The following is a 21,798-nucleotide window of genomic DNA, read 5'->3' as shown; positions in this document are numbered from 1 at the left end:
GAAAGATCTATCTTCTATGTACAGTCTAGCTATCTGATTCTCTCCTTGATTCTCAATTGATTACATTCTAATGCGTAATTACAAATATATATATATATATATATCGATCAAAGGAACTAGTCGGCCCAAAAGGGATCAAAACTCGAAGAACAAGACCTAACATGAAAATAACAAGGTCGGCCTCCGCCAAGAGATTCCTCTGCAAAATCCAAAGGATGAAACGTAGATCACTGGAAAAGGCCAGCCACACACCAAGGAACATCAAGATCAACATCCAAGGCTCCGCAAGCTTCGGAATGGGTTTCGGTAGATCACCATAATAGGTCTCAGGCAACTGGTAACAAAGAACTGTCAATCCGGTAACAAGAAACTGTCATGGAAACCGGTAGCGATATCTTGCCAGAAAGTGATCCAAATGCGATGCAGTCTGAAAGCAAGAAATATGATCAAGTCTTCAAGTAGAATCCAACTCTACAGGATCTGGTGAGCCAAAACCGGGACACACAAAAAGGAAAACTGAAACTGCAAACAAAAAACAAAACAGAAAGGAAAATGTTTTTGATTGATGCAAGATTGTTGTGAACCGGGGATGCTCTTGCATCACAAGGAGTCATTGTCATACAAAAATTTCATCAAGTATGGATAGAGTATCTTGTCCACGTCGTACGGTGGGTACTTCATCCTATACAAAGCATATCTTTAGCATTGTACAATAGTGTCTGCATCCCATACAGGCCCTCAAACTAGCCATACGTCATCAACCTTAGCCAACATGTGGAGTTCTTATCGTGTCATACGTTGTACAGTCATCTTAGTGCCATCATTCTACACAACTTAAGCATATAGTGGAATGACATGTCGTCTTGAAATCTCACTAGAGAGTACAACTTGATCATAATTTTGACATGAAATCTCTATTTTCTTGCTTCTTCAACATTATTCTTGGCATCTTAAAAAGTAACAAAAATGATGTGCGCCATGGAGTTCTATGTGGTTCAAAAGGTCTTCAATTGGGCTTGGCGCTACCCGAGACCCAGGAGGGGCGTTGCCCCTCGACCCCGCTAGGGGCGCTACCCCCAGACCCCCACAAGGGGCACTGCCCCTCGACCCCATTGGGAGCATTGCCCCCAGACCCCCACTTGATTTTTGAAGAACACTACAACTTTGAATTTGCATGATACAAGTCATTGTCTACACTCTTGTCATTAGTCTTCCTGAATATTACTTGATGTATACTTGTGATCTAGAAGACGACTTTTTCTTTGGGGGAGGATGATCTAGTTAGCATACAATGTCTATTGTTATGTTCAATAATATATTAATTGTTTGTTTTTCACTCTCGGTTAGTTATAAGCATCGGTTGGTTGATAGTTGTGTTCCTCTTGGCAACCGTCAGGTCCTTTAAATATATTGTGTACGTCAAGGAAGGTAGTATGGTATAGTCGGGTGAACTGGAATCATTGGTTGAGCATCTCTAGTCTTCTTCTCTGTAATAATTCCATGAGGGAAGAAATATATATTTTACTCTTGTATCTGGTATGCATTGTCATCTCTATTATTACTTCTTGTATTTAATTTTTCAGATATAGCAATAAACATATATCTTCCTAATGGACCTAATCCTTTCCAAGAAGGAACCGGAAGCATTTAATCTATCTACCAATGAGTGTCAATGAGAGGAGGTTACTGTCATCATGTTGAAAATTTGAGATACATTCCTAACATTTTTTCTTCTCAATAAATCTGTTTAAATTTCCCCAATGATGATAAACAAGTAGAGCCTGAAGGCAAGGCTGTCATCAATCATGCACAAGGAGAGATGAACTGGAGAACAACAAAGGTGCATATATATAAATAAAATAGAGAAGCATGTCAAAATAAGAGAATAAGGAGGATTTAATGAAAGAAAAACCATAACAAAAGATAAGGGGAAAAAAAAGGAAATGCTATGATATCTTCCATGTCAAAATATAGAAACTACGCATAATGGAGTCGAATATTATGCATGAGCAAACCTAACATCTAATGTGTTCAAACCTAAAAATTATTCTGCATCCCTATCACCACAGAAATCAATAATTTCTAAAAAATTGTAAAGCTCGGACACAGCTTTCAAATGCAGATTTCACAAAAATAAGTGAAACAAACATTTAAGATATAAAAAGTGACCTATCCTAGCAGAAGATGACAGATGTGCATAAAGCAAAATTCCTCCCATAGAGTGACCTATAGCAAATAGTTTTCCATCCTTAGGCTTGGTCTGGCTCCGTATATAATCCATCTGCATAATCCATAAAATTGGAATTTTAGCAAATATATGCTGACTAAATAGAGGCTTCTTGTGAGTGCTGATGAATGACATAGAAGACAAAGAAAAGTTCCATGCAACTATAATCATCATAAGAATCACTTGAATACCACTTCCAATGAAAAACTTTAGACATAGAATGTTGAGAGAAAAGAGGATGATGAAAAGGAAGTAAAGTGAGATAAAAGATAAAAGAAATGTTAAAGTAAAAACAAAGCAAGGTAAAAGAAGAATGTCACGTCACCGCTGCAGGAATATCTTCTTTTAAATAGTTATCAAAGTCCCAATTATATTCCATAATCAGATCCATTTGTTTCTGATAATCGTCAATTTTTGAGCTGAGGCGTTCACGTAGATCAAAGATCTGTGATGGACCATCTAGCACCATCTTAACAAGCCTATGACTCATCTCTGCAATCTGTGAAGCAGTAGCAGAGTTTCGCCCCTCCTCAAACAGCTTTAATAGCTTTTCTTTAATTTCCATGAAGCGTTCTGAGGGTTGAGCATCTCCCCGAAGTTCAGATATCTGGTCAATTAATCTAGAAGCCATAGCCTTATATTGGCTTTCATTCAGAAAATTAGTCATTTTGTCTGGGAGTTGTAAAAATGCTTCTGACAATCTAGCTACCAATTCTGATCTCTCCTGGGCTGTTTCAAGTTCGTCTTCACTAGCAGTGCTGTTTTGAGTCTCTGCTTTAGAATCAATTTCTGTGAGACTCTGATCCGGTTTGATTAAGCAACCATTTGAGTCATCTTCACTCAGAGTATCCATCAACTCAATGGTAGTACCATTTTTAATACAAGTTTCATTTGCCGTAGTTCCCCCTTCTCTTTTACTCAGGCCAGCACCTCTCAGCTCCAAAATCCATGTGTCAAATCCTTGTCTAGACATATGGCGAGCGAATGAAGCCTACAAGAACAAATACAATACACAGAGAGCTAACAATATTAGCTGCTTGAAATATGTCACAATTACATACAGCCAAATACAGGATAAAAATCATAATACATGCTTGAGAAATATTTTGTATAGCAAAAGAAACCAGTCCATGACTTGATCATTTCATCCTTGTTATGTATCAAAAAAAAATACTATCACGGTTTTTTCTCAAAAATTGCTATCTTATTAGATCTTAAATGAATTCATAAGAAACAGTAGACTGATACAAAAGAAACACTCAGTACTTCACAAAACAGCAGGATAGTCAATCTGGTATTCTTGCCTTTCACTATGTCATACTAATTCTTATAAATTTGCATTGATCACATTTTTTGAAGAAAAATTATCGACTGAGTTGATTTTACCACATGAAATGAAAGAGATAAAAACTGAACTGGCATTAAACAGTTACTTTCTACAACATACAAGTGTACAGTACAGCTTCAAATTTCTTTATAATTTCACGTATAACTTTAAATGGAAAACTCCAATAACTGAATACTTGACTTCAGTTTTGGTAGAGGTATACCATCTGCATGAGTACAGTTCCTTGCTTTCTGGAATAAAACAAGATACCCTTGTTTTTATGAAATTGCCACTTTAAGCAATCCAGGAAAAAGCTACATCATGTTATTGTTACGCCCCTATTCTGCAATATTTATGGAGATCAAGCAATGTATCTCTCTCAAAGGTCATTTTTTTCTTACAACTTGGCAAAATGGTAGATTGCATGCCCAAGAGGAAAAATCATGCTAGCATTTGAGCATTCTTCAGAGAACTAGAGTGAGTTTATAGTAGACAAGATTGCTGATTTCAAGAGGAAAGCTATGGAAGGTGTAGATGCAGAAGGAGAGATTGGATTGGATGACATTGATGTAGCTGATGTTGAACATGAGGCAATGGAGCAGTCACTGCCATCTAGTATCAGGGTGAAGCCATAGGCACAACTTTGTAGGACAAGTGAGGAGCCACAATAGCATGTGAGGACTAGACCTTCTCCCCAATTTTTCACTAGGAAGAGGAAATTGTAAATTCTTGTATTTTTGTAACTTGCATGGGTATGCAATTTATAATGAGGATTATCAATGACAATCATCATATATTTATATCAGTTAGCAGCTGCTAGCTGTTGCATTCACATGATGATGGAATTTTGTACTCTGTTTGTATTCACATTTATAGAAAACACTTACCGAATTTTTTATAGTCTCATTTGATACATTTTGTAGCTTTCTTTTGCATAATTTTTTTAGAAATTTAAGTTATTGATTAAGTTTCCTAGTTTTTGCAAAGTCAAAAACAAATTGATCTACTGAGTCCGACTTGAGGCCGAGTATGTGAACTATGGTCTCAACAGTAGCATGCTCCAAAGAATTAATTCTCAATTTAGAATTTTTTTTGAGCTTCTTGGGAATTAACTCTAAAAGAAGATAAGAGTGTTGTGATATCCAAAGTCCATGTTGGTATATATTTTTCTCTTCTTGGAGAGTATTATCTTGATACAATCAAGTGTCTCCTCTACTTGAACTTGCCTCCTAGGGGAACTCCTCAAATGGAATCAATTGTATATGGTGGGTTGCATGAGGAAATGATGAATGGAAGGAGTCAAAGAAGAGGGTTTTGCGGATGAGGTGGATAAGGACAAGACATAGAAAGGGTTTTGGAAGTTGATCCCTGAGGATTACTTTTGGATGACAAAGGTGAAGGATGATGCGAGGGCATCCTAGGAGGAGACCTGAGAAAAGAAGTGGGAGGAGAAGTGGGAGGTGAAGGAGCAGCAACCTGGGAAACAACACATGAAGGCTTGGGATTCAACTGCATCTATGGAGGAGATCTGATGTTTTTCCTAGATACCAATTTTATCTTCCTTATCTTTGGAGCTGAAATCTGTCTCATATGAGGCCTTCAACTTCTTTCTCGTTTCTTCTTCACTGCATCTGCCTCCTCTAGTTCATGACTTGATTGAGGTACACTTGCTGACTTCTGACTTTTAATGTACCCAAAGCTCCTTTTGTAATATTGCCTTGAAGATAATCCGTACCTTCGTGCTATTACTACCTTCGTCCTATCCTGGATGGAGGTTTTCTCCTTGAGGACAAATTCACCAAAGATAGAATCTAGGAGATATGACCCTTCTCTAAATCAAAAATCCCTTCAAATAGCTCCTCAATAGAAATATTGACCAACTAACTAATAGTCACAAAAATATGTTCTTGCCTCTTGACTTTAAACTCATCAACACAATTGGCCTAACAGTCTCTTACTTTTTCAATGTGCACATACCTATTTCCAACCGCTTCACCATGAGGCTTTTTGTGTCATAGTGTCACTTTTCCTAGAAAAGTTGAAGTCAAATCTAGCAATCTCTCTGCCCATATATTTGGTTCTATGGTGATGGGATACCTGTATATGTCAATCTTAATTGGGAAGTAAGTGCCTTCTTATGCTTTCCTCTCGAAAGGAAATGTATCTCCAACAACTGCAGACAATACTCCACCAAGATGCTCTAATCACTTGAATACGTAAAAAACTCACATGTTGAGATTTTTCATCAATACAAGCACAGCAACAGCACTTCCTTGGCCTTCAGAACATTCTAGCACCTAGAGATCAAATCTCTAACTTTAAATGTTTTGGGCAATGAAAGTGTTCTCATTTTGATTACTTTGGCATCCAACACACTCTCAACCAGAAACCTACCAATCAGAAAAGCCCCTTCTCTGTCTTGCTGATATGTCTAGAGATGCCCTCCAATATGCCCACGTCATCCCTTTCCAAGATTTGAGGTCTCCCGAGATTTTCCTTCAAAAGCCTATGAAGCTCCCTCACTTCTAAAATTTCAATTTCCAACATATTGTTGTCATAAAAAGCACATAAAATGGAAGACACAAAAGAAGACATCTCTTACTCGGGATCATTCAACTTGCTCTTCTGCTCCCTAAAAGTTTTTATTGTCTTCAAAAGCATGATCCTCCTTTGGATCAGCTGTAACCCCCATACCAAGTAATTTTGCAGTTCCTATAGAATGAATCTGAAGGATGTTTGGTATCAGATATATGATTCCTGATTTTCCACAATCTGCCCAACAAACCATATGCTTTATTAATTGTTTGCATACATTGGTCAGAGACTTGACTGATCCAATTTTCATGATTCTCACATACACAAAAAGTTCATCAAGTTGCTTCCTTTGATAATCAATGAAGCTCCTTTGGCACCGGTTTTGAAATTGAAGCACTAAGAACAGCTAACATAAAATGGGTGGCAAATCCTCGCAACTCCTAATTTTTAGCCTCGAGGGCTACTTTGTCCTCAATATCCTTGATCACTTTTTCCATGATACTGTCAGAGGTGATCTGCAGCAAATTCAAGTCGCCTTCTCCTGATTGTGGGCCCAAATCAGTTTGTATTACCTGGAAATTGGAAGCCTCTACCTCATAGGCTGTCTTGCGGCTTGCCCTTAGAAGTAATCATCATCTCAACAACAACACGCCCCTAAGAATATTCCTTCAACCTAGCTTGCTTCTTTAGCCTTGAGTGCCAACTCTAAAAGAAGCAAAGAGAATGTTGTGATTTTTAGAGCCCATAATTGTAGAATTTCCTCTTCCTAGAGACTGATGTCTTGATCCAATCATGTATCTGCCCCACTTGAACTTGCCTTCCAAGGGAACTCCTCACAAGGAATGAAATGGCTATGGTGGGTTGCACACGGAAAGATGAATGGAAGGAAACAAAGAAGAGGGTTTTCAGGATGAAGTGGAGAAGAACAAGACACAGAAGGGGTTTTGGAAGTTGATCTCAAAAGGTTATTTTTCGGTGACTGAGGTGAAGGATGATGGAAAAGCATCCTTTAAGGAGACCCGAAACAAGAACCATGGGGAGAAGTGGGAGGTTAAGAAGGAGCAGCGAGCTGGGAAACAACATGAGAGGGCTCGGGATTCAACTGCATCTATAGAAGAGATCTTCATCTAACACTTTTCCTCATGACCAACTTTATCTTTGGAGCTGCAACTTTTCTCAAATGAGGCCTTCAACTTCTTTCTTCTTTCTTCTTTCTTCTTCATTGCCTGTGTCTCCTCTGGCAGCCCCTAATCCTAATATAATCTGAGAAGTAGAAATCCTGGGGGCTTTTTTCCCAACTTGATCGAGGCACACTTGCTGATTTCTGATTTTTACTCTTCGATCAATATTCCAAGTTTCAAGCAGGCCTTTGGCGAGTCCCACAACTCACCACTGGCATCCCATTCTTTTTTACTTAGCAAACTTCTGATATAAATTTTGCAATCATGCTTTGATTTCTGCCTCATGCATTGGAAAGCATTCATCATTAGCTACACAATGAAATCAATTTAGAGTTCAAATATACAACAATGAGCATGGGGCATGAGGAATTTGCAATGACTGCCTTGATAGGAAAATGGCTACTGTTTTCACACAAAAAAAGGGCTCTATATAAAAAATTGAATGGGTACCAACATATGTTATCAATAACCAGACACAATGGGAGAAATACTTACCACTTGTAGAGTTTGCTTACAACAGCAATTATCGATTATCACAGCTCTTTGGGATCAGCCCCATATGAAGCATTGTATGGAAGAGCTTGTAGAACTCCACTCAACTGGATAGGAGAAGATTGAATAACAGTTGAACCAGATTTTATACAAATGATGGAAAGAACAAGTTGTGAAGATTTGGGAATGTCTCACAGAGGTGCACGATAGTTAGAAGAGTTATCTTGATTCTCATAGGACTGATAACTGATAACGTTTATTCTGTGCAAGATAAAGTATTTGTGACAGTTAGCCCCCGTATGCTTTTTCCAAGGAACCAAATTATCCCCTAGATTTATAGGACCCTTTAAGATTTTAGAATGCATTGGTCTACAAGCATACAGATTCACTTTACCACCTAACATGTTTAGAACACACAATATCTTTAATGTTTCCATGTGGCAGAGGTATGAATCAAACCCCACACACAAAAATGACCAGTCTTCAATGAAGATGTTTTCTTGGCATTTGTGTTAAGTATTCTAGGACGTAGGGAAACACTGGCCTATTGGCCCCATCTTTTTATTTTGTAAAGTTGACTAACAAATGGGATTCAGAAGACTCAATCAATTAAAAGATAGGGCAATAAATAAACAACAAAAGCTAGTTTAAAGGGTAGAACCATCACAGACCTCAATAAGTCAGAAGAAATAGAGGAAAAAGAAAATGATAAAGTTTAGAGGCATGCTTTGTGAATAGTGAGACACAAGGGATTACAAATTCAAAAAAAGAAAAAAAGCAAGGAAGGTGACTGATGCAAATCAGGGATTCCAAAACATATGGTGAAACAAAATCCCCAAAAAGTTGGATCTCGGCTTATTAATAGCTTCAAGGATGAGCTAACAAGACTCTCTGCAGTTTAAAAATGGCAAGGATAAAAATACGAAAAGCATTAATCAGGACTTGACAGGACATGGATGTGATTAAAAAGTTAGGCAGTGTTGTGGAGTAGAAAAGTCCTTAGAGATTTAAGCAGTGAAAAAAGCATAGAAACAATGTGAATATTCTTCCAAAATTTATCTATGACACAGCTAGGGGGAGCTTTTGACTGATTAAGGCAATAAGACTTATCATTTAACCTACATAATTAATCTTAAGTACTGAAAGTCTGAAACAACCTTGGGATATCTTGTAAAGGTAATGAAGATTGAATTAGAAAGCTTCTAGTAAAAACTGTGAGAATTTTCACATCAACATTTCAGATCACACTCCATGATCCATCATTACGAAGAGGGAAAAACAGAGTATGATACAAAATGTTGATGCAAAGATGGATCACAGAGTGCAATCTGAAATGGCTCTTATCATCCTCATTTCTGATGTTTTCCAAAATGTAACAAACCCTACAAATTTTTGCTTAAAATGTGTCATTTTTGTCTCCAAGGCACGTTTTACAAGGTGCCAAACTCACATTTGTTAGTGTCAAATCATTGGGGGGTGTCTTAGCCATCATTGTCCAAGTTTTGGTCTTCATTTTCCTAGCTTTTTGTGCAATTTCGGGTCACAGAGCGGTCACTGCAGGTTGAAATTTTACTCTTAAGGCACACTTCTCGAGGCAAAAATTTTGTTTTTTGTTGAACTGGACTGATCTTCAGTCCATCCTCAATTCACGTTTCAAATTTCATCACGTTTCGAGCTCGTTTGCTATGTTTTTTCTTCCTGACTACAGGTGGGAAATTTTCTTTTGTTTGCAAGTTTTAATTTTCTCTTGTTTTAGTGTTGTAGAGAAATTTTAAAACAATTACAAGTGCACTTTATTTAAAACTTGTCACTTGTAACTTACTTTTTATTTCCCCCTTGTTTTTTTATGACTTTTAAGTCATTGTTGGAACTTTTTGGACAAATTACAAGTGAATTTAAATTTACAAGTTTAAAAAGAACTTGTAATTTCTTTTAAAAGTTCCTACTTAAGTGATTTTTAGATGTAATAGCGATTTTATTTCCCAATTACATGTTTTATGTCCTTTAAGACATTTTAAACTTGTAAAGGGGATTTTATTTCCCTATTACAAGTAATTTTGACATGTCTTTTTGTTCTTTCCTCTCACAAACTCGAATTTGCCTTGGGAGTTGAAAAAGTGAAACAATTAAAACTTGTAAAAGGGTTTTTAAAACCCGATTACACGTCTTTTGCAAGCATTTTAACTTGTTTCTTCTTCCAAAAAACCCGACCTGAGTTTTTCTCCAAGGAGTTCGTTATTGAAGAGTTTGAATCCATTTCTTTTGCTTTGAATCTGGATTTGATGGTGCCAAGTGTTGAGGGAAAGAGGCGTGGGAGATCTTGCTTCCATTTTTTATGGTTTTCTTGCCACGTTTTTGCCCTTTCTTAAGCACTTTAAACCAGCAAGTCGTGGCCCTTTTGCCACGTTTTTTGCCTCCTTTCAATCTGTTTTTGCAACATGTATGGAGGCGTTTTTGGTCTCCTGACCGAAGCAATTCATCTCTTTGCTTCCATACGTGGGTTTGCTAGGCGTATTGACCCATTCTTTCTCCTCCTTGGATGTCGTTTTTGGTGCTTTTGGTTGAAATCCGAGTTTGCTTGGGACATGGCAAGGGTTTTCAATGTTTTAGTTTTGCTCTCTATTTAAAGAGCTGGTTCTTCCTTTCATCTCTTTGAAGGGCATTTTGATCAAGCAAGATATGTATTTTTCAGTTTTGTTCTTGCTTTCTTTTGTTGTTTCTAATTCCTTGATTGATCATGCTTTGTAAATATTTTGTTCTTGTTTGAATTTGGATTTTAGAATGTTCTTCCCAATTGATAAGTCATTTGCAATGCAAGTTGTGAATGTGTATGTTTTTCCCCTTTTCATTTTTCCCTATTTACTTGCAATCGGGATTTTAAAACCCGATTACAAGTGCAAGTTGTAATGTTCTCTTTCTTAATTTCAAGCAATCAGATGTTAATCTAACCAATTAATTATAATCAGACTGTGAATAAACAGTAATAGTAATAAAACACAAGACACAAGATGCCAATACCCTGGGAAAACCTCCCTCTTGGAGGTGAAAAACCCAGCCTTAAATATGATATGTATTATCTCAATTGTAGGCAATTACAATATAGCAAACCTATCTCAGATTGCTGTCCAAACAGCAAGTTGACAGGGTAATGAAGGATGCAGCCCTAATCAACAGTAGATGACCAAAAGGGAGGATCAGCAGCACATGACAACAATAGGCTGGAGCAGAATTGCAAAAGATCTTGACAACTTTGCCCAACAATATCCTTGACTGAATTCGCACAAGTGAAGAGTTCGCTAAAATGTAGGAGAGCAAATTGCATTTGCTAAGAATGATTGTATGAATGACTTCATCTTCAAGTGGATTATATACCATCCTTTTTGGCGCTAAACATCCTCAAGTCGGCTTGCAAGATAAATAATTAATATTATACATTTTCCCACGTTAGGTATTGGGTCCAGCCCAATAGCCACCACGTTACAATTGAGCCCAGCCCAAAACATAGTTAATTGTTACATTTGGGTCTACCCTATCTACAAGTTACATTCAGTATAGGACCACAAGTTACATCGCCTAATTAGGGTCAGACCAAATTGCAAGTTACATTTATAGGGCCTGTCCTATCCACAAGTTCCATTAAATATAGGTCTTGCCCAAACAAGACATAATTACAAGTTACATGTATTTGGGCCCAGCCCTAAGTTCAATTTACATAATAGATAATACATGTGTATTTTAATTGTCATTGACAACATTAAAATAGAATAGATAGGTATCCGAGCTAGCTAATATTTCAACACTCCCTCTTAGCTAGGGAGGATAGCTGCCACTTGTCATGATCCATTCATGACCTTCATCTTGCATTGCCTGCAAGGAGGAATGTATAAGCTCCATAGAGTATACTTGCAATAAAACACATAAATATCATGAACTCATTTTATGATTTCCATCTTGCATTGCCCGCAGAGGGTGGAAGAGGTCTTACACCTCAGCCTTCTCCCAGAGAGGGATACACTGTCATAATCTTCCATCTTGCACCCAAGCATAGAGTGGAGTTACATAACCATTGTCCTCCATCTTGCACACAAGCATAGAATGAAAACATAGTCCTCCATCTTGCACACAAGCATAGAATGGATTCTAATAAACATAATCCTCCATCTTGCACACAAGCAAAGAATGGAATAAACATAATCAAAATATTGTAGTCTTCCATCTTGCACACAAGCATAGAATAAAACTACATAACATAATCTTCTAGCTTGCACACAAGCATAGACTGGATCCACCTTACATGACCCGCAGAGGGTGGAGAGGATCTTTTCTACCATCTTACATTGCTCGCAGAGGATGGTAACAATTACTCTTCTCCCTGAGAACATTACACTACCACCTTACATTGCCCGCAGAGGGTGGTTGATACAACACAATGTATCACTGAGGTTGAGACTCCCTCTCAACCAAGGCGGTGTTCTCCACAGCTCCAAGTCTATCTTTTGAAGTACTCAAGCTTCAAGAAACTTGGTGAGAACATCTGCAACACAACATTGTCCTGCCATAAAACACTGAATTGTCAGGTATCTCTATACAACCCTGATGATAAATCAAAGCAACATAACAAGAATTTTGAGAAACCACACAACTTCTCTTGATGCAACACTTGCAACAATGTATTTAGCTTCAGCAATACTCAATGCAACTGAGGACTGTTCCTGTAGATTCAAGAGATCGTAGCGGGTGAATGCTTGAAGTGTTTTCCTTGTCTGTAACACTTCTTAACCAATCTGAACCTAAGTAGTCTTCTAATGATGGCAGCTTCAACCCATAATCAATTGTGTCTTGCAAATATATCAAAATATGCTTAGCTTTGATTAACTGAAGCACTCACCGATCAACCTGTCTCTATTCAGATGAATCTGCAAGATCATAGTTGGCTGCAGACATACTCAACTTCTTCAAGTTAGTTTCCATGTAAGTTTACAATCCATTATTTTATAACAATAGAAAACTTGACTTAGAATAATTTCATTAGATCCTTGCCACACTTCTAACCTAGAAGTAATGCATTTTAGTTTTAGATCTTCCATCTCAATTCTGAGCTAATTCTTTCTTATATCAAATCATGAGACTATCTTTATCAGTCAGAGTTAGATCATCCACATAAGGAATCAGAATTAGCATTTCAAATACTTTAAGGAACAAGTTTTACAAAACCCTAGGCTTATCAAGTACTCTTTCATACCAAGAGTTTTATTGAAGATCATAGGGCTCCCTCTTAATCCTCAATGTCAGACTGATAGCCAAGCATCATAGTATCATAAGTATTCATAAACAAGGATGAAAAATGCCAACTTCACCTTTTATGAATTGGACCCATGGCGCAATTATGATCATGACATATCTTCAAACTTCTTCTAATTGAGTGTGAAAATCCTTATGCCTTATTTCAAAGCTCCCTCTGAAGCCACATCAATCCAAGCTTATGGATTTCTGATGTCAGTATGGCCTTGGCCCTCAACATGCATCACCTACTATATGAGGTTATATAAAAATGACCTTGGGTGAGGATCACAACATTCATGATAAGTTAGATGCATCCCTTTAACAATATAACCAATGATACATAGAATGCTCAGACAATACTTATGTGACACAAATTAAAAAGGCCAGCCTGTAGCATACAAACTGAAACTTGTACATCACCATACAGGTTATAACAAAAACTCAATCAGATCATAGATGAGGAATTACTAATACCTTTTAATAGTGAAGTACCACATGATGGTGACATAGAATGTTTACAAGGAGAGTGAAGTATACTTACCAATGAAGATACTAACCAAGCAATGATAGTTAGAGCCTGAAAGAGAACTATACTTCCATGAATCAATAGCAATTAGTAAGCTGCAGTATAATCAAAATAATTCTGATAAAGGATATAAAGGTATTTCAGACCAAACCTCTAGTCATCCAACAGCAAACACATCAAAGGAATTAATCTTCGGATCAAGCATAAAACAGCAGTATAATATTATTTTCAGATTTGCCCTTTTTTAGCACTCCAAATTCCAACAACTGCTGGTGGTATATGTATATGTGTGTGTGTGTGTGTGTGTGTGTGTGTGTGTGTGTGTGTGTGTGTGGTCCCCTAATGGTAACCTGTTATATTAAGATCTATGCATAGCGATTACAATATGGGAACACTATTGTCAACTAAGCTTGGTTTGGACCCTGCACAACAGATTAGTCAACATTTCCATCATGCCTTGATAGACTATGTACATATCATAGTTATGACACAAATACAGAGTATCATCTCTATCACTTTTATAACATCTTCTAATCTCGTATCACTTGAGATTCAGAAGCAAAGGTACAACATATATAATGCAAGTTAACTTATAGCATATGCATTATACATACAATGATATAGTATAGTGAAATAATGCACTGTAGTGCCGTATAAATTTTCACAATATGCTGATATACAAAGTAGAATAATCATGCATTTGAATCATTGCAAATCAATAACTCTCAATAGAGTATAATCAAGAATGATATCACTTTCTGATACAACTAAACTCATCTCAAAGAATGCCTACAACAATATGCATATATAATGTTCTTTATTCAAAAACTGAAATAAAATTGTCATCCTCTTAAATAAAAGAAGTAACAAAATATACAAATGCGTCCTTGAATAACTTAACAAATAGTACTTCCTTTTCAAATTCGTTTTGAATTTCTTTTAACAAATAAACAATAATAATCATCTTGAAAATTGCTCAACTGAAATAGTGATCATCTTAACAGAATAGAAGAAAACCTGTTACCATAATACAACTTCACCAAAACTGAGCACCAAATCTAAACTAGTGTTATTGAAAAGTAAACATTGATCATATAACCACAAATCCTTGAATGATCAAACTAAACCATAGGCCGGAGACATCGAACAAGGGTTAAGAATTAAAAAAAAGGTATGTTTTTAAATAACCAATTGGAACAAGGGTATGCAAAACTATGATAAACATAGATTACAATAATCAAACCCTCAATTCATAATACTGGGGTATACAAAATATAAAAAGGAACTTGAACTAGGGTTTACATGAACAACATTAACCACTGTCTATTCCAAACAGTATACCCGAACAAGGGTTTGAATACTAGTCTTAACTTTTAACATAGTAAGTCTCGAGGACAACATACGGGTTTAGCTCCATAACAAAGATTATATAACTTTTCTTGCAACAAGCCCTAACAAGGGCTTACAAAAACAAAACTAAATACATTTAACAAAAATGTTACTTCAGAGGCAAAACCCATACTAGGGTTTTACGAACAGTTGCAAATAATATTTCCTTAATACACAGCTAAATTTATTTTTCAAAATATAAGTTTAACACAAGCAAAACCACAATAATGCAGAGATAAACAACAACACGCAACTCTACTAACACAATAACCTTTTTCAAGATTATACAAACAACGATAAAGTTTAGGGAAACGAAAACACCTGAAACCACCTCATGTTTCATGTTGTGCTCACACTGTAGGTAACCACCTCCAAACTACCATCATGATGCCACAAGCCCTAGTTGCCCTGCATGCCCTAGCTCGAGGGCACACAAAGATGAAATAATAGAATGCATGATTAAATCTGATCACTAGTTAGTACGAACCTGGCTCTAATACCATGTTAATTTCAAGCAATCAAATGTTAATCTAACCAATTAATTATAATCAGACTGTGAATAAACAGTAATAGTAATAAAACACAAGACACAAGACGCCAATACCCTGGGAAAACCTCCCTCTTGGAGGTGAAAAACCCAACCTTAAATATGATATGTATTATCTCAATTGTAGGCAATTACAATATAGCAAACTTATCTCAGATTGCTGTCCAAACAGCAAGTTGACAGGGTAATGAAGGATGCAGCCCTAATCAACAGTAGATGACCAAAAGGGAGGATCAGCAGCACATGACAACAATAGGCTGGAGCAGAATTGCAGAAGATCTTGACAACTTCGCCCAACAATATCCTTGACTGAATTCGCACAAGTGAAGAGTTCGCTAAAATGTAGGAGAGCAAATTGCATTTGCTAAGAATGATTGTATGAATGACTTCATCTTCAAGTGGATTATATACCATCTTTTTGGCGCTAAACATCCTCAAGTTGGCTTGCAAGATAAATAATTAATATTATACATTTTCCCACGTTAGGTATTGGGTCCAGCCCAATAGCACCACGTTACAATTGAGCCCAGCCCAAAACATAGTTAATTATTACATTTGGGTCTACCCTATCTACAAGTTACATTCAGTATAGGACCACAAGTTACATCGCCTAATTAGGGTCAGACCAAATTGCAAGTTACATTTATAGGGCCTGTCCTATCCACAAGTTCCATTATATATAGGTCTTGCCCAAACAAGACATAATTACAAGTTACATGTATTTGGGCCCAGCCCTAAGTTCAATTTACATAATAGATAATACATGTGTATTTTAATTGTCATTGACAACATTAAAATAGAATAGATAGGTATCTGAGCTAGCTACTATTTCAACACTCTTACTTGCAGTCAGCCTTCCAGAACCCGAAATTGGTCCAAAATGCACTCAAATAAACTTGAAAATGAGTCTCTAAGGTCCAATTAGAAGTGCAAACTTGTAGTTACCCATTACACATATGAAGTTGCATGTTTGTTCTCCATATTTGCAAGTTAATGCTCTTGTTTTTCCACACATGTAATGCAATTTCCAAAACCCGAAATTCCCTTGTGAGCCCATTTTTGCATCAATTTATCCCTTCCTATGTCAGTCTTGTTTGCACGCACAACCTACCAAATCAATAAATTAAGGCATGGGCCTTATTTTGCAAGCAGATTTCAAGATTGGAGGATGATACAAAGAAGAGATACAACAACAATTCATGGATGCAAATTATAGAATGCTTTCAAGACAGAGATGATCATGACATGAAAAGAGGAAGGCAGCCCTTTCCCTCTTAAAGAAATGGTACTACCCCAAGCCTGTGAAAGGTTGGAGTTCGCTGGTTAAAGACACAAAGACTATCAAGGGTGCAAGTTCTTGTCCTAGTTCAAGATGTCATTCGCCTCGATCACAGAGCATCCTGAAGCAGCATGAAGATTTTCAAAACAGAGGATGATAGAGTTAGAGTCATGTCTTCGGACACATAGAATAGTTTCAATTATGCATTTGTAATTTTGTTTTGACAAATTACGTGTAATGTCAAATTTGTAATTGCAAGTGTCACTTTACTTGCATTTTTATTATTACATGTAAAGCAACTACAAGTTGAGTTAGATTAGGACTGTAGTTGGAATAAGTTTTGGTGGTTGAGAGAATTTCTCAAGTTAGTTGGGATCCTCCCACCCTTTTCTCAAGGCTCCTCTCCTATAAATACTTGAGGGTGTCTATTGTAATTTTTATCTTTTGGCAATGCAACAAAATTCTGCTAGTTTGTATGTGCACTCTAAGACTTTGAGCTTAGATGTAAATGAAATTGTTTTCAATAAAAGAGGCAATTGTGTTGAGACTTTGTGCCAATTCAAGTTGTTATGTGACAACATTTTCTGAAGTTGATTGTGAGTTTTGTTCTATTGTTCAAGAGGGATTTAAATTCAATCTTGCAGACTTTGAGTTGCTAATTGTATTTAGAGTTATATGTTTGATTTGGTCTTGCAGACTTTGAGCTACTTATCATATTTGAAGCTAGTGTGAAAAGCTCAAGTGGGAAGATAGCTTGTAGACTTTGTGTTGCTTCTATTTTTAAGACTTGTGCATGCAAGGTGAAGTGCATCATGTAGTTAGACTTTGAGCTGCTACATTTTGTGCTTAGTTAACAAAAAATCATCTAAAAAGGTTGATAGGAGAATAGATAGTTGAAGACTTTGTGCTTTCATTTTTGTATGCCCATCTCGGGGAAGTGACGGAGGTCTTTGTGCCTTATGGAAACGTTGTTTCCCTTTATGTTCCAAAAATCCTACAAAAAAGTCTCATTTTTGTATTTGTTGTTATTTATTTCCAATTGCTATTGTTTTTCTGTGAAGAGAAAAGAGTATAGTTTTTCTTGAAAGAAGAAGAAAGACTGTTGTCTCACCCATATTAGATTAGTTTAGTTTGTAGATAGGGGGAGCCTTCCCTAAATTAGGAGAGTATCATACTCACACACTGTGGCTGAAACCACAATTTTGCACATCCCTCAGGGGTACAAAATTTTCAACCAACAGCTCCAAAGGAAATGAAGACTTAAAAATACCAATAGAAGTATCTTGTGTAAGGCCTAGACTAAGCTAAAACAGCTTTTAACCCTACTGCATTGCAAATAGGTAGTTTGAAAATCAATTGGATCCTAAATCTATGTTTAAAAGGGATGTGAAGAACCTAGTTACGAACGGATCTAACCTTGATATGCATTCATAAGTTTGTAAGGTTTAGATGGAAATGCAATTAAGCTTCAGGTTAAAGTTTATGCTGCAGAAGATTAAAAGTTTCTGAAATTAGCCCTAAGAGTGGTGCCAAACACTTTTTCCAAGGAACCATCCTAGATTTATGGTACCCTTCGAGATTTTAGAATGCATTGGACCAGTAGAGTATAGATTAGCTTTACCATGTAACATGTTCAGAATGCACACTGTGTTTCATGTTCCATGTTGCAAAGGCACGTTTCAGACCCCACACACATAATCAACTAGCCTTCTATGTAATATCCCTTATATTTTGAGCATTTAGATTCTATTTGGAGAGGATCTAAACTATTTATTTATTTGTTCATGTATATTACTATTAACCATTATTCACAAAAATATTAAATAAATATTGATTTGCATTTATAATCACTATCAATATTTATTATTAACCAGTATTCACAATAATTATTAATAGCCACAATAAATATTAACTTACATTAATAATTTCAATAATAATTACTATTAAATAATTCACAATAATTATTAAATAGACACAATAAATATTAATTTGCAATCATTAATAATTACTATTAAATAATAATACAAACCATATCTTAATAATAACAATTCAGATAGATTGATTAACTATAATCAAATTCGATGATCCACAAGTAATTTGTTACTGTAAAAGACTTGTGTAAGGGGTCACAATCCTTGCAAGAAAGTATACGTTGGAAAGGGACATAACCTTCCACCCATGCCAAAGGAAATATATGTGCAACACTTCGAACATTCCAAGGGCAGCAAGAAATCAAAACTGGTATAAGAAATCAGACTTCAGATATATATATAGCTATTGGCATTGCATCCATAGTTTAAGGGAAAAAGAGGAAATGAGGAATACACCAGCAGTCACATTGACCGGGGAAAACACTACAGGTATGAATATGAGGTTTCCTGGTAATATTATTAATGCAATTTAATATTATTGATGCAATTTATTATTATTAATACAATTTAATATTATTAATACAATTCAATATTATTAATACAATAGGCTGCTATTACTATAATATAATATTGTTAATACAATAAGCTGTTGTTAATATAATAATATTGTTAATACAATAAGCTGCTGTTAATATAATAATATTGTTAATACAATATGATGCTGATAATATAATATAATATTGTTAATTCAATACAATTAATATTATTAATAGAATTAACATTAGTACAATTTAATATTATTAACCCAGCACAGAGGATGCAAGTGCTGCGATTTGGTATGGATGAATTAAGATAATATAACGACATATATATATGCATCATTAATATTCATGCACTTCAATTATTTATTTTCTTCTCTTGTTCATATATTTATAACTTATTCCCTTTGCATCCATGTGCTTTATATTTTGTAACATATTTTATGTATATGCATAATGAGAATAATGCTCGAAGATCGTGATGTATAATTTGTATGTTTTATCTGTTGAGACATGGACCAGCTAGGACTCGAACCTAGGACCTTCCATACGCTGCTGGAGTGCTCTACCACTGAGCTACTGGCCCCTCTTGGACCAGTCCACCATCGGTCCGAGTGTGGCTTATTTCCAACACCAACACCCCTCCTTAAGCCACACCTCTCGTGTGCTTGGGGCTCCTAGCCTGGACCTGGCTCTGATACCATGTAAATGATGTTCAATTTACATTCAATATGCAAGTTATATTCTATTAACTTAATCTTGTTGTATATATTATTGACTTAATGTATGAATCTGACTAACTTCTTGTTTGTGGCAGGTGAGAGGAGCATTTTATATTTTCTATGTCCTATCTTACGAATGCCACTTAATATAAGTATATAACAAATGGGGCACGGTCAAGCAATGCCTTGGTTGGTCATGACCGATCAAGACATTACTTGATCGTGCCTCTTTGTTTATACTAAACAAATGCATGTTCAACGTAAATGCCAATCGGTGTGGGAGGAGTATTACAACCGATGTCTATCAGTGTTCCCTTAATGCTAACAGTCGATAGTTATCAGTGTGTTAGCCTTAACAACCGATAACTATCGGTGCAGACTAACACCCGATAACTATCGCTGACCTTTGTTATATTGCCACCCGATATCATATGCATCCCGATATATTATATGCAACCCGATATATATTAATCGGTGTTTTCATTAATCATTTAGTTATCAATATTTTAATCGATATACATATAAATACAAGATTTATTAGATCAATGAACATAAACAAAATACATAGTATGATTATCAATAGGCTGTTTATATGCAAATGTAAAATGGCTATCAAAGAGGAATTAATTGCTTGAAGGTTTTATCATAGTTATCGATATGATAAATGATTGAATGAGAGACTTCATTTATCTCTCATTCAATCATTTATCTTATCGAAGCTATCATGCATTAACACTCCCTCTTAGCTAGGTAAGATGAATGTGGACAATATATTCAAGCATCACAATTCAGTTGATAGTAATCATTTTAGACATTCATGGGAAATCATACCACCTAATCATTTGGTATGAAGTATCACCTAAACATGTGATACTGAAGTCCATCACATCAATCTTGTGATTGACAAGATATCACTTAAGCATGTGATATCAGTATTGCCTAAACACGCAATACTTAAGGATAATCAAATGAGAAAGATTTAAATTCTCATCTTAGAAAATCATATCACCTAATCACATGATATGAAGTATCACCTAAACACGTGATACAAATGTCCATCACGTCAATCTTATGATGACAGGATATCACCTAAGCATGTGATATCAATATTGCCTAAACATGCGATACTTAAGGATAATCATATGAGAAAGATTTAAATTCTCATCTTAGAAAATCATATCTCGGTCACCTAATGACATGATATGAAGTATCACCTAAACACGTGATACAAATGTCCATCACATCAATCTTGTGATGACAGGATATCACCTAAGCATGTGATATCAGTATTGCCTAAACACGCAATACTTAAGGATAATCATATGAGAAAGATTTAAATTCTCATCTTATCCAAGTTGTGGTATGTGCACAAAACACTTTATACAAATGTTTTACCACAACACAATCATGGTACATCCATGACACACCAGAGATCCAACATGATAACTGGTTTGGACATTATAAGATCGTCACCTTACAATGTCTACATACAAGTGTTCATTATCTTGAGAGATCGTCACCTCTTAGATATGAACCCAGAGGATAAAATCCAAAATGTCCTTTCATGACAAAGAAGTTTACACATTAAACATCTTATTGATATGCAAATACAGATTACAAAGCAAATTACCTTTCTATCATACGTAAACCTTTTCTGAAGTAATCAACCTTCACTCTAGAAAGAGGTTTGGTCAGAATATTTGCAGTTTGATCTCCAAGGGAAAACCCTCCTACTCGAGGGAAAAGAAAACCCAGCATAACATGTCTTCTTTATATATCAGATATGTCTAGCAATAATGCAAGATACAGGCCCAATATATGTTGCTTCACTCCTTGAAGCAAATTTCACAAGAACAAATCTGATTGGCCTTCTTCACAGG

General features: G+C 36.0%; 1 protein-coding gene across 3 annotated transcripts in view; it reads right to left on the bottom strand.

Moving 5' to 3' along the window:
- Positions 1-21,798, bottom strand: part of LOC131064486 (uncharacterized) — a 113,403-nt gene that overhangs the window by 13,937 nt on the left and 77,668 nt on the right. For all 3 annotated transcript variants that reach the window (XR_009111285.2, XR_009111286.2, XM_057998644.2), the window contains exons 3-4: positions 2,553-3,218; positions 2,170-2,281 (exon numbers count right to left, since the gene is read on the bottom strand). Coding sequence is in view for 1 of the 3 variants with exons in the window: in XM_057998644.2 (XP_057854627.1) it covers positions 2,170-2,281; positions 2,553-3,218 (778 nt within the window). In the remaining 2 variants the exon portion in view is untranslated. The remainder of the gene's footprint in view (positions 1-2,169; positions 2,282-2,552; positions 3,219-21,798) is intronic.

The sequence above is a fragment of the Cryptomeria japonica genome, chromosome 1 (assembly GCF_030272615.1).
Source record: "Cryptomeria japonica chromosome 1, Sugi_1.0, whole genome shotgun sequence".
NCBI classification, from domain to species: Eukaryota; Viridiplantae; Streptophyta; class Pinopsida; order Cupressales; family Cupressaceae; genus Cryptomeria; species Cryptomeria japonica.
Note: the sequence above shows the minus strand (reverse complement) of the source record. Positions and strands in the feature narration are given on the sequence as shown.